At 36.9% G+C, this 15152-nt stretch overlaps 1 protein-coding gene across 2 annotated transcripts in view; it reads right to left on the bottom strand.

Annotated features, from left to right (window-relative positions):
- Axed (BTB/POZ domain-containing protein axundead) overlaps positions 1-15152 on the bottom strand; it is a 28276-nt gene that overhangs the window by 5070 nt on the left and 8054 nt on the right. The window contains exon 2 of one of the 2 annotated variants that reach the window (XM_071775417.1): positions 13678-13971. The exons of the other annotated variant lie outside the window; for it this stretch is intronic. Coding sequence (XP_071631518.1) covers positions 13678-13813 — 136 coding nt within the window. The 5' untranslated portion in view covers positions 13814-13971. The remainder of the gene's footprint in view (positions 1-13677; positions 13972-15152) is intronic. 2 annotated transcript variants of the gene reach the window in all.

The following is a 15152-nucleotide window of genomic DNA, read 5'->3' as shown; positions in this document are numbered from 1 at the left end:
CTGTGTCAGAAGATAGATAGAGAACTATCGCGGGTAAAACAACGCAAGTATTATTATTTTTATCTTATTAACTCGCGACACATTGCCGCACTTTTCAGAAACTTATCCTCCGTCAGTACCGCGAACAGCGCGGGTCACTGTATTTTTTATGAGAGTGTTTTTTTTATGGCACCGTCCGTGATTCATGGAAACATTATCTCACGGCGCGGGCGGCTTGGGTTCGATTTTTTTGCGCGTTTTATCAATCATTACCGTTTACTTTACATCGATTGCTGTGCCAATGTTACGAGACGCACCAGTATATCTAATTCACACATGGGTTTGGCGGTGTTTGCGGAAGATAGGATTTTATTTCAATTAGGTATTGATTTTTGTATAGTGGAAACAGATAGCGCAGCATTATAGGTGCTTCTGTGAGTTTTATATATGTATAATTATATATATATATATATATATATATATATATATATATATATATATGTAGGTCCAGAGGTATGTGTTCCGGGACTGTTTACGTTTTTACTGGAAACTGCCAAATGTCCCGGAATATACCGATATCAAAAATAAAAGTCCCGGAACATACTTCCGGACCTACATATATATATATATATATATATATATATATATATATATATATATATATAAAATATGATAATATATAAATTTAATATATGTATATAAAATTGAATTATTTGCAGAGATTGCACAGAAATATCTCACTCGACAATTTTATTTTGTAATCCATCAAGAATTTCTTTCGTAAAAATCATGCTGTAAAAGTTCCCTTCTCTTATTAATATTTTATAATATTTATTCAATTTTATATATCTACATATATATAATTCTCGATGGATTACAAAATAAAATTGTCGCGTGAGATATTTCTGTGCAATCTCCGCAATAAATAAACTTTACAGTATAAAAGCGATACCTATGTTTATTTATCGCAAAGATTACGCAGAAATATCTCAACGAAAAAATCTCACGTGATTCATGATTAAGAAATATTGCGTGAATATATGAAATACATAGTAGCAAAATTAACTGCTTTGACTTAAAAATATAATAGGACTTATCTTCATAAACTATATAAATATAATGTCCTCATAAATAATGAAAAGGATAAAAATAATCGAAAAATTACGATAACGATGTTTTAAATTTAAATAGTTTTCTGGTAATTTTGCGTATTTGTTTTTAAAATGACAACTAATTTTTCTAATATACCTTGCATATCGGCGCGTTTCTTATTATACATTGTACCGGTGAAAAACCAGCTGAGCACAGATAAAGTTATCGAATCAAAGACACGAACATCGAATTTAAGAACAATATATACTATAATGTTGTCCCGCAACGTGGAAGATGCACGGTATATTAATGACATCGATACTAATATGATCGACGATTACTATATATTAACACGAGTGAGATGCCGGTCTATTGACAAAACAGCGAGGAATGTTTGATAGCAACGGCTAACTCTCAATTATAAACTTGATAAAGGCTTTACAAGGGACGCATCTCCATTTGGTATTATCTGAATTAAATTCACAAACCTTAATTTTTTGTTAATCTCATCAATCGATAGAAATATATAGAAATATACTTTTAGATTACAAAGATATAATATAAATAATTAATTTTTTTACATAGAAATAATATAGTTTATGTAAGAAAGCACAAAAGAAGCAAGCATATATTACAAATAGACCTGTTTGTCCTTCTGTTTTCCAAAAGGAACAAAACCAAACAACATACCACTGATTACTCACTGCGGTTGAATGTAATTCATTTCGACAATGTATTCAATTTTTCACTTTTTAAGCGGCTTCCATTTTACAAACTATTATTACTTTTCCGGAAAAAATTATTTGCTTTATACAGCAACTATCTTTCGCACTGTTTCATGACGTCGGGAAAAACGATCGGGATGTACTGGTGAGTCTCGTGACACACTCGCCGGAGAATACTTTGTTTATTTATCATCGATGAGCAGAAGAGGGCATAGAACCGAACGAGAAACTCAGAGGGCAGCCCTTTCAGAGCGACAAGTCCCGCTTGACTGACAAATCGATCGGTCTCCCGCTTCCTCCATAAATGACTCAGATCCTCTCAGAGGAATCGGTTAATGTAAATGCATATGTGCTTGCATGCGTTTCATCGGCTGCGACGATTGTTTATAAACGTCGTCGACCGAGCGAGAGAGGGACCGCTTCAAAAACGTGAGGAATGCTTGTGCTCCGTAAAGAGAGACCTTATCGATACCCCGAAGCTGCCACAGGCTGCAGAGAATCGGGGGACGGAACCGGAGTTTGTTTATCCGCCCCGAAACTCGAATCCCATGTCGAAGAATGCAACATTGATGTCGCGACACCGACCGATCATTCAAAGTCTTCTCGGAGATATGGTTGGCGAACGAATCAACAAGTCTTTTCATTAGTGATGGGATTAAGTATCTTATAAGTAAGTTTAAATTAGTTGGCGTAGTTTGGAATTTTCTATAATTATTTTGAAAAACCCAGACAGCACACAATATCCTATGGATGTCCATATTATGTCCAGAATGCCAATGGACGTTATATGAATATTTATGGGATATTGGTGCTATCGGGGAATAAAAGCAATTCTTCAATACTTGAACCTGAACGGTTCAAACCCTTTATGATTATCTCGAAAAACAAGAACGTACGGTAAAAAATATTTTATATTTGTGTTGAAATCTACTCGTCTAGAAATTTTTATGTCAAATTTTTAACATACGCTTGTGTTATAATATAACATATTGTCATTGTGTTATTTTGACTTTTCTGCGTTAAGTTGATATTTACCGTTTCTATAAGAGTTAAAATAACACAATTTATATGTAAATGCACAAATTCTTGATGACATATTTTATATTTTTATATGTTAAAATGAACAGATAAGTTGTGTTATATTTCCCTCTCTATAAGAGTTTCCATGTGTTAAAAGTTAAAATCGACATGTTTCTTATATGTTATATATATTATAAAGAGATATCGCTGTCTTCCGTTTTCTGTAAGAAGAAGAAAAAAGAAGACAGGATAATATTTTATGGTTTATTTAAATTCAACATTATAATTATAAATATATTAATTAAATATTTAACATAAACTTTGCTTTCTGATAGCGTCCATGTGTTACAATTTTGTGTTAATTTTTTACATATTACTTGTTGTTTATATATTACACACATATTTGCTTTCTGTTAAATTAACATGAAAATTAAAGTGGATAAATTGGGACATGTAAAATGTGTTAAATTTAACACAAAACTTTTTGTATGAGATTATACGACCGTGTAAAATATACAATCAGACAAAGGGAAAACGCCGTAATCGGTCAGGACTGAATCTTGATTGTCCGAATAATATAATATTAATTCTCAAGTGACTTTTTACGTACAATTCTTTGCTCTTGCAGACCACGCGCCGTTACTTTCAGACATAACGCAGTCTCAACCAAAGCCAGAACGGTACAATCACACACAATTAAATTGATATTAATTTAATTACATCAAAATATACACAAAAAATTCGGAATAAACAAAACTTTTGCTGTGTTATTTCTAAATAGACTCGAATCTGGATCAAATATAATATGTTCGAACTTTTTATGAATACCTACTTTATCAGAAATTTAATGTGTGAAACATAGTATGTGTGTATATCAATTTTACATAATAAATTATACATATATTATAATAACACAACATATTCAAATACTACTTGTAAATGATTCGATTCTTTACGATGCAAACCACTTATAAGTATTAGGTACATTTCGAATCCTGCAGGCACTCATTCTAAAACTCGAAACTATAACTAATCAGGATTCGGTTACTTCGTAAGTACCTACATACAATGTAAATATTATTTCTTATGAATATTACTCGAATCCAAGAAAATAAAACTTGATTATTAGATTGACTCGGATTTTTATATACATGCATATTGAATTTGATCCCATTTCTACTTTTCGTACAATAGTTTGCTTCTTGAAAATTGTTTACTTCAAAATACCTCCTGAGTAGTTAAGGGGACCCTATATAGTGGCAATAGTTACCGACATTTTTTTATTTTAAGAAATCTTTGAATTGGCTTTACAGAATGGCAAAATCCTTTTACAGAATTAAAGTACGCACAAAAATCTACATCGCGACACACGATTTCATATCGGAGACGAAAAATATTAAAAATTTTACTAATTTGGGCACATACAGCTGTCATCTGACGACAATAACAAAAATACTGCAGTTTATATATATAAAATGACACCCAGGCGAGGTAGGGACAACATGTAGGAACAATATTGTGTAAATAAAACTAAGATTCAACGCCTAAAAAAAAAGATATTCTAAAATGAAGTTTTATTAACCAAGAGCACATTCAGGTTGATAGGATAAGCAGTATTGCGTGTAGCGAGAGATGGCGCAGCAATTGAACAAAGACAGATGCCCCTCGTTAGACAAGGACAGATATAGATATATAACATAGAAAACAAGATTAGAAATGTTGACATTACCGACGCCGACGTCGAGGAAGTTCGGCCTTCGCTATAGGATCCCCTTAACCTAGGCCGATTCAGCCCCGGGGGCTCCGAGGGGGGGTGAGGGAGGGAAGGAGGTATCGGCTTTCGCGGGGGGTGAAGGGGAGGGGGAGGGGGCGGGGTATCGGGTTACACAAGAATATCTAAATCTCGATACTTTTCAACCGATGTATCGCTCTCAAATCTTACTACTGCAGCTCGATGCGCTTAATTTCTCATTATATACCCTTTGCCCTCTCTCTCGCTCCAACTGATTTTTTGAAAGATCTTTTCCTTTGTCTCGCGTACTGCGTAGATAGATTGTTTAGTCTACGCAATAACACCCCCTTTTCCTAGAAAACATTTGTTTACGACGAACGTGTCCCGACAGGTTCGATGCGTTATCGGGTCGATCATCGTCCCGATGACGTCATTTCTTCCTTTGTTTTTTATGTACTGCGTAAATAGAGCAGTTCTCCGATGTCGCGTCCACTGTGACGGATCCCAAGGAAGCGTCGAATGTAATATACGCTAGTATATATACGATTGTGAGCTCGCAGCTTCAGTTTTTTAGCACGTAAGATATATTATGTAAAAGAAGAGTTAAATAAACAGGCTTTTTTTTACAACTAAATGAGCGATGTAATTTATTTGCATGCATGTCCATCCCTACCTATATTTTATCAAATATTGTTTACGACGAACATGTTCCGACAGGTTCGATGCGTTATCGAGTCGATCATCGTCCCGATGACGTCATTTTCTTCTTTGTCTTTTACGTACTGCGTAGATAGATTGTTTAGTCTACGCGATAATACCCCCTTTTTCTAGAAAAATGTTTATGACGAACATGTCCCGACAGGTTCGATGTGTTATCGACAAAACACGCTCCTACGCAGTGCACTATCGCGAGTTAGTCTTACCTATTGTGCGCCGCCTAGCGGCGTCGTTGCGAACGTACCCCGCGGCGCAACCGCGGACCCCCCACGCGGACCCTGCGGCGCGACCGCGACCGCGAACGCGGACTTCCCCTCCCGCGAACCCGTAGCGCAGGTGAGTCATCCCGGTGACTCATCACGGTGAGTCATACCGGTGGTATGCCAAGGTCAACCCCTCCCCTCCCCCTCATCTCCCGCGAAATCCGATATCCTTGAAATTCGATACTCTTGTGTAATCCGATACCCTTGTGTAACCCGATACCTCCTCCCCTTCCCCCCGCGTTATCTTCTTGTAATCCGATACCCTTGTGTAACCCGATTCCCCGCCTTCCCCCCTTCTTCTCACCCCCCGCGAAATCCGATACCCCCTCCCCCTCCCCCCGCGTTATCTCCTTGTAATCTGATACCCTTGTGTGACCCGATACCCCGCCCCTCCCCCCTTTCCTCACCCCCCGCGAAATCCAATACCCCCTCCCTCACCCCCTCCCCTCGGAGCTCCCGGGGCTGAATCGGGCTAGGTTAACTACTCTCCTGTCAAGTCTTAAGGAGGTTCGATTATTACTTGTGAGTCAAAAATGCGACTGAAATAAATGTCATTACAGCGATCCCGAATTATATGCAATATTAATATAGAAAGCTTATTGTCACAAAGTGACAGGTTCTAACCTATAATGTTGGCCAAATAAGCAATTCCCGAGTCGTTGACGCTCTCATACCCCAGTATATGTTTGTTAATATTCTATACACTAATAATTGACGAAGAATATAGCACGTAAGTAGCATCCACAATTCATTATACTAATATTGCATATAATTCGGGATCGCTGTAATGACATTTATTTCAATCGCATTTTTGACTCACAATAAGTAATGATCAAACTTCCTTAATTGTTATTAAATTTATTTTTTCGGACAATACCCTGGCGGAAAAAATTTCTATGAATAACTACAAAATTTAACTAGAAATAGAAATTTGTACATTTTTGTTGAAATATTTAATTTTTTGTAGAAATGGTTATTTTTTTTTTGTAGAAATATCTACGAAATAGTACCACAAATTACAATGTTCTCAAATCAAGAAATTATTGCAAGTAGTATTTTATGAAAAACTACAATTTATAAAAAATAGTACAAAAATCTACAAATTTTAAAAATTTAAGTAGAAACAAAATCTTAAAAAATTAAAACATTTGCTTACTTGTAGAATACTACAAAAATTTACAAAAGTGTTCCAATTCTAGCATTTTTATGTAGGATTTTGTAGTACTTCTTAAATTCATGTAGAATTTAATATATGCTGGCAATTATATTTTATAGTTTTTTAAATTTTGTAGAAATATTTCCGCCAGGGTAGCGCGCGAGTTTTCAAGCCGGTCGAAACCGCGGAACAATCTTTTCTTTTTTTCCAGAATTAATATCGACGATGAGGTCAGTGTCAATGCCGCACATTGCGAGAACAAGCACGCTCTTTTATACCTCGTTTCGCACTGATAGACTTCCGGTTAGAATGATTCCGTCGTCGCGAGGAACGCGGATGTGCGCATTCCCGATCATCCGGGGAATCGAAAGGTGTTAATCGTCGAACGGCCGAGACGTCGTGGTTCGAATGAATAATTGCCGCGTGTGTTAAACGTTCGCTGGTCGGCTGGTCTCTCGGACGACGCGAGATACAGGAAGACTCTAATGATATTCAGGACGGCAGTGAATGAGTCCGTTTGAAGAATCGAGATCGCAAGGTTGCGTTGCAGGCACGCGGTGCGAAAATACCTATAAGGTGCACTAAATGCTGTTAATACACAATCAGAAATGCGAATAATGGCGATCCTTAATCCTTCAAGGTGCGAATTCTCTTCTCACGAAAGAAGACTTTCCGCGTGTCGAGCGAATCATTGAACGAACATCGCTCGTGTGTCAGGATGCGAACGAGAACAGAACGACGGAAATAAAGGCTTGTTCTTTTTAGCTGAACTTCTTGCACGGTTTATCTTTTCTTTTTTTTTCTCCAACGTGAAAAGAAGTTCAGCTAAAAAGAACAGGCCTAAGGGTTATTTATATCCCGAATTTTTAGACGGAGAAGAGATAGAATGCCAAGCATCATTTTAGAAATTTGCGAACGTGCAATGTGAGTCATTGTGTATTCCAGCAGTATGTTATATGTACCACCGCAGAATTAGTGCGCGTATCCCAAACTGCATCAATAAAGATTCATATTTCGCGGATCGCGCATGTCGCGTATTACACGCCACACATGTCACGGTATTAACGTGGCAGTAATTTATGGCAAAGCGGAGCATCACATGTGTGTACCCTATTATTAAGCATTGCCTCGCTATGAGAATTTCAATTACGTGTACGGCGTGTGTTTATAGCTGAGGAGTGGCTCATTGAAACGGTCGTCACGGGTACTCGTAAACATTATTGATTGCGTGTATTAACTGCGCTAAATGTTACGCCGCGTACGAGGGAAAATCGTATACGAATGTATTCAGACTTGAATTTACTAAGGACAAAAGAATTATTGCAACAGTAGCGACTTATTAACAAATGAAGGCTGTCACGATACATCATTTCTTTAATTATTGCTGTAAACGCAGATGTAACGCAACATGGAGTGACTGAATAAAGTACTTGGACTTTGCAATCTCATCAGAATAAGAAAGTTACATTGCTGTGATAAAAAAAATAAAATGTTTTTAGTTATGAAAAATTCGCTAAACATTACATGTTTTTGCTATTAAATATTTATCTAATATTGCGCATTATAATAAGAGAAAAAAAATTAAATATAACTATGAACGAATATATCGTTTACTTTAAAGTATAGTATATTTGCTAATATAATATAATATAATATAATATAATATAATATAATATAATATAACATAATATAAGTAATATTCTAGCGAGATATATTGTACATATATGCAAAATATTTTATAATATGATTTTAATATGGCCGGAGTCTCAGGTTTAAATAAGCACCCTTGCAAATACCGTGAATGTTTAGTGAATCACGGTTTTGCTAAAATTAGAGCTACGAAGAGCCATACACGAGTGCTGAATGTCGTGACGAACGAGGCGAAATAATTTGAAAGAGAATCATTTCTATCGAAAGGAATAGAACAGAACATGTAATTCAAGCATAGCATGAAATTCAAGAAAAAATGAATGAAACGAGATTATACAACCGTGGCCTTGCAACGACGAAGACGCATCGACCTCTCGTATTCTTTTCTATAAAATTCGGCGAAGTTTATGTTGCAAAAGAGACACGTGCAGCAGAATAATTTAAAAGAAACTCGTTTTTGCCGGAAGAGGAGAGCAGAGAATAGCACGGAATTCCAAGAAAATGAATGAAACGTTGTTGCAAGGTGCGGACAATTCCAATATCCAACGGAAGAGTAGTATAGTATAGAATCTCAATTTAGATACTCAAGTGTAACTGGTAACAAGTGCATTTCAACTTCACTCAGATACAGGTACTTTATCGAGACTCAGTGGTGCTTTGGTCCCACGCGATTCGTTGTTCTCTTTTTATATTCCTCTTTTTCCCGGGTATGAGTGCCACATCATCCCACCAGATAATGCGTTTTCTTTTTCTCATTGTCTGAGATTGCGCGCGTGAGGGGTGAAGATTGGCTGCACTTCACGGATTTCGCGCATCATAATGCGCCAGCGCGTGTACGTCGTGCTCCTTATGAATTCGATATGTTGCGTATCGAACAATCATAATTATGTAACCGTGAGATGTGTGCATGGGGTCCTCTCGTATCGCCGCTCTACATAAAAATACATTCGGCAAGAGTGTGTTTTGGTACGGAGATTCGTGTGGCTGCGAGGGGGGAGGAGGGTAGCGGGTAGAATTTAATGGAATTTAGGGCAACTGCAGCGGCACAGGGTTAATGCGAACTGACGACTACGCGAGTAACGATCAATTAACTAGAATGGGTACCCGCTCGGCCTTTTAATCCAATTAAAATTAATGCCTTCATTCCTGCAGACGCTCGCCCGCATTTCAGCGAGATGTATTGGCGCGATGGATGAAGGGGGAAAATTATTAGACACTCTCCTTTGGATTCATTACCGTGCCATATCAATTTGATCTGTATCTGTCGGAATTTCTAACAATAAAATATTAAGTGTTATAAAAACTAGAAAGAAAATAGAGTATATTAAATTAGTATTGTTTGAGAGGTTGAAATATCTCGATTGTTTATTTGAAAAACGATGAATTTTTTTTTTTAATTTCCTCTCGTGTTTGTGATTTTGTGTAACTTTATTCCGAATTATATGCATCGAGGATAACGTGGGTGTTCGCTATTAGAATCTTTACGTACTTACAGATTATTACGGCGAATTCGAAGTGTTTGAATAGAAAATGAATCGTGAATAGCCAAATAAAAAAAAATTAATTACGGTTCAACGATAATACCGCTTACCGCGATTGTCTGACGCGATCATCAGGGTTCGCCAATTGATTTAATTGAGGAGGAGATGCGGAAAAGAATCTCCCCTTTGCTCGAGATCGCCCGCATACTTGACCGTTTTTACTCGAACCTAAAGCCAAATTGTCATTTTTAAAAGTGCTCGCGAATTACTGCACAAGTCGACGTTACAATCTATGTTAATTAAACATATTTTTCAGCTCGGTTTAGCGAGCGTTATGCACGTCCTCTAAGTTTCAAACTTCTTCTCTCGACCCTGTCTGTGTATATTACACATGTTTTGATTCGTCGATCCGACTTTTTGCTTTTTTCGTCAAGCTTCAGTAATCCCGACAGTAAAAGTATTAAAGAACTGATACTAGAAAAATAGCTGATGGCATTGAGGCAAGAAGCGAAAGTAATATTAGAGATGAATGAGCGTATAGTTACATATATATTTAGTGATAAAAAACGAACCGTACGACGACGATAATGACGTTTCTTAAACATTTTGCCGATTTGGACCTTGCATTGTAATATCTCCACTCATAGGCCATGTAGCGAAAAAATAAAGACACTTATTAGTATTACATAACCCGAACCCAAGCTATCGATTGACTTCTACTCGATTGAAGTCTACTCAGGACTTGATCGGTTTAGCCGTTATTAAAATTCGATAATCTAATTGCAAGAATCTCTCAACTCGTCGGCTCGCGTATAGATCATGGTTTGTGTCTCGCTACGCGTACATTACACTTGGCGCGAGACACTATCATGTTTCTTGATATACAAATATACCTATACATAATAATTATGTAAATGTATAAATATAAATATACATATTACATAATAATTATATAAATAGACCAAAAAATATATGTGTGTGTGTGTGTCGCATACATCTTAAATCTTTGATTGGACTTTTTGTCTCCTTTCGCTTTCTTTCGTCAAGCTCTAATAATTTCAATTGAAAATATAATTGAAACGCAAACATATTGAAATGGATTGAGAAATGAAAAAAAGAACTGACGCACCGTAAATTAAAACGAATAGAACGAACATATATCCGTGACAAGTCTTGAGCCGATAATGATAATCTCTTCCGCGGATCGATTTCGTAAAAAGTCATAATCGACTTTACTCACACGCGGCTCGCGCTTCTTTTCGCAATAATTTGTACGCCGTAATTTATATTTGAGAATAACGCAACTTCGGATTCAAAAAAATCTGAAGTTGAACTTTCCTCCACAAAATTCCATCCTGTAGTTGTTAATTGTTTAATAATATATATATCTAATGTATTTCTCTCTCTGACACTAATCTCTGGCCGATTATAATTTTATTTGATTTTTAAAAAAGTAAAATGTTATCAAAATTATATTTGTCAAAACATTTTTATTTTCTGTACCGAGATATAGCTCGTTATAAACAAACATCCAAGAAAGTATTCGTTAAAAAGAAATAAGTATGAAATGGAAAACGGAACTTCCGTAGTATTCTCGCAAAAGAATCTTTATTTCAGAATTAGAAGAAGATACTAACAATAAGTGTTTTTATTCTCGTTGCATATTTCACAGTTCTAGTTCGTATTACTCTCGAAGCAAGAAGAGTTAAGCATGTAGCATCGTGCGAAGCTAGATAATAGTGCAGGTACATTTTATTCCGAAACTGTGACAACAAATATTCGACGAATATTTAATGAGATGATGGAATATCGTTTAACATGGCCAACATAAGTTTTCCATACTGCGTCTTCCTCTCTCTCTCTCTTTTTCATTGCAACTGCAGGCTCTGCGTTATGACAAAGCAGCCGAGCTGCGAAGGTTCTCCACACGCGCAATTAGAGGAGCGCCGTAAAGCCGACATTTACGAGCATGCAGTAATCCGAGTATTCCGCACGAGTATTCCGCCGCGCGTATGCAAACGTCTATTAATAATTCGATCTCGCCGACGTTGCGCGTAGGCATGATCGATCGGTCGCATCCCGAGCCGAGGGCGATATAGCGGGGACAGCGATGAGGACGGTCTGGTAATACTGAGGGAACGACAATGCAGAAACGTGCGAATTGAATCGCCACACGTGGCACCGCGCAACACGCAGCTGCGTGCCCTCACAATGGCGAATGTGCGAAAAAATACCGCGTCAATGGTGGAGTCGGCGCCGTATCGCGGAAACCTTGACGCGGTCATCGCGTCGGCGATGTAAACGCTGTTGAATTCAGGGAACGGATGCCGTCAAAGATACCGGCGTCTGATATTGACGAATAGCGCATCTCGAGGCTTTTAGCGACCGCTCTCTGGGTCCTCGCGATCACGACAGGATTTCGCTAAGCGGATGATGAAGAAACTGTGTTACATGCAAGATGCGACATAATCTTTTAATAGAATAAAGAATAAATAAATAAAAGATAATTGTCCTCTTAATAAAATAAAATCTTCTGCAATAAAATAAAAAATAAATAAATAAAAGGTATAGACAATTGTCTTCATACAAGACTTTATTTAGCATACAGCATACCTAGAGCAAGTGGTATGAGTCGAAGGAGTAACGCTTCGAGTAACGGACTGAGAACTAACTCTTAGTTTAAGAGAAATTTTCGCTTGATTGAAAGCTTGATTTCGCTGTAAGAATTGATTGAATTTCCGTTGATATATTACCAATAATGCAACGGAAGTAATGATTGGCGTGGCTTCTTAAAAAAAAAATAAAACAAGTAAAACAGAAGGCATATGATCTATTAGGATAAAACTGGCTTTTATGACTCGAAAAAGATAAGTTTATTGTTAAACAGATAGTAGGACTTAGATTTATTAGGGTTTAGTTTTTAATATTTGTCTGGAAAAATTGTTTTGTTAAAAATTTTAGGAATACGTGAAATCATAAATACGTGAGATATAAGCTGTGGAACGTAACATCTGCGATGACGAAAAAATCAGGAGACGCTCACGAATCGGAATTATACTGCCATTTTGAGAACAATATTTGAAAAAAAAAGAAAGAAAAAGAATGCAGTCACTATATAAATTTATCAACTTGAAAAAGAGAAAAATGCACAAAAGATCAACACAATTTTTCTAATCTTTTATGATTAAACTTAATTTATAATATACATTTAAGAGACTGATATAGATATTGATTTTTCTTATAATTTAGAATTTTTATTTTAACATAGAATTATTAAGAATTCTTTTCAATCAAATAAAAATGTGAACCATGACAAAGGGTTATTATATTTATGATTTATGATTGCAAGATCAAAATCCTTTTAATTATTTTTTTATCTTGAATTAACTGTATTTTTTTATTTATGATGTGATTTTAATTTAAATGCAGCTCGGCTTTTCTTTATTTTCTTGCTGATAAAAGTCACTATAAAAAATGAAATCAGTTTGTTATAATATGTGAGATTTCGTCAAATTTAATTGCTCCAGTTATTAATTCTTAGTAAGCAAAATATGTTAGCAGTATCAATAAGCTAACTAGAGTGGTAGCAGATTCAATTAGATATTTCAGATTAGCGGATTATCTGTGTCCGCGTATTAAGTTTGTATCCTATTGGCAGAATCTGCTGACATAATCTGACAACAGATTGACAGCAGAAACCAAGCTCAGTGGAAACATTTCATTTAAACGATTATGCAGATCTCTGGGTTTTTGCCGCATTCTATTACATTTCGTAATATTCTTCCATTAGTATTCTACCATCGCAGATACATCAAAAAATTTTTGTTTTCGATTTGATTATCTGAGAACTTATTGCTTTTACCTGACACGCGACTCCTCCTCGTTTTCACGTAATCCTCATTATCGATCAACAAACGCGTGGCCGTGTCGTGATCGCCGCCGTCGTTCCGCGTCTTCGCGCACTTCTCGCGGAGGACGAACGCACGTAACTTCTCCATCGGCTTGCACTGTAAACTGGAAACTCCGGAGATCTGATGAACGTTTAAATGAACGTGCGATCTCTCGAGGGCGATCCGTCTTGATCGATCTTAACAACACGACGATCCAGTCCGCGCGTGAGAAACCGCGTCTCGGCGAAGCCGAGCTCTCCCTTTCTCTATCTCGAGATAAAGAGATATATGTATAGATCGAGCCGGAGAGACAACGAGCTGGCGAACGACGATCGACAAGTGAACCGGTCGCGGATAAGACGCCGCGCTTTTGTCGCTTTAAAATGACGCGACCGCCGATATATCCGGTATATCTGCGAAATAAATGAAACCACGTGACTCATCATCCTGCCGCCGCGCTCCTACTTGCTCCTACTCCAACCTCCCGTCCCCCCCAGCCTTCCCCCGCGGGAAGAAAACTCGCATTTGACCTAGAAAAATACGACACCGTGCACCGAGGCGATTCTCGAGTAACGACTCTATCCATTTTTTCCCCATATCGTTCGAAGGCGGACAGGAAGCGTGACGACGGATGCGGTGAGCAGTGAAAGGTGAGAAAGACGGATACAGAAAGAGAAAGTGAGAGAGGAGAGGCAAGTAGAAGTGAAACAGAAAGATGTTGAAGATGAAAGAAAACCGAAGCGGGCAGGATACGCTTCCGCGATACCGGAAAATTGTCACGCAAATTTTTCCGTGGTGACTAATTCGATGTAATCGTGCGCATCACGCATCACTGGTCAATTTAATTGCCGCTACGGTGATTTATATAGCGGTGTAATACAGTAATAATCTTTGGTACAGCACAGCATGGACTTCTCAATTTTTATGTGGCAAACTCTGTGTCCCAAAGTGCAATTACACTGTTAAATTCACAGTATTGTCATTTTTAACCGTTCCTATAGGCTACTGCTCCTATTCAATATATCGTTAATTTAACTAAACCAGTAAAGGATTAAAATAATACTATTTTGTATAAAAATAATAAATTTCGACACACATGGTAGAGTAGAGATGTGCGCGGAATCAAGGATTTTTTCATGTCGAATTGAAGCGAATCGAATGATTTTGAATCGAATTGTTGGAATATAAATTTCAATTATAACAATATATAATTATTATTGAATTTTAACACGTAAATGATAGGAGAATATTTTAATGTAAAAAATAATGAGAAAAACTCTATTTTTAATCGACAACGTTTGGCTATCAGTGTCGTGACAATTCGACCATTGGTTTTGGTCTTTTCTAAATTAATTTATTTAATAAAAATGAGATGCTCATATATAAGTATCAAAGATTATATCAATTTAGAAAAGACCAAAACTCATGGTCGAAAAGTCTTGACGAT

The sequence above is a fragment of the Temnothorax longispinosus genome, chromosome 4 (genome assembly GCF_030848805.1).
Source record: "Temnothorax longispinosus isolate EJ_2023e chromosome 4, Tlon_JGU_v1, whole genome shotgun sequence".
NCBI lineage: Eukaryota > Metazoa > Arthropoda > Insecta > Hymenoptera > Formicidae > Temnothorax > Temnothorax longispinosus.
This window is presented reverse-complemented; position numbering and strand designations above follow the sequence as displayed.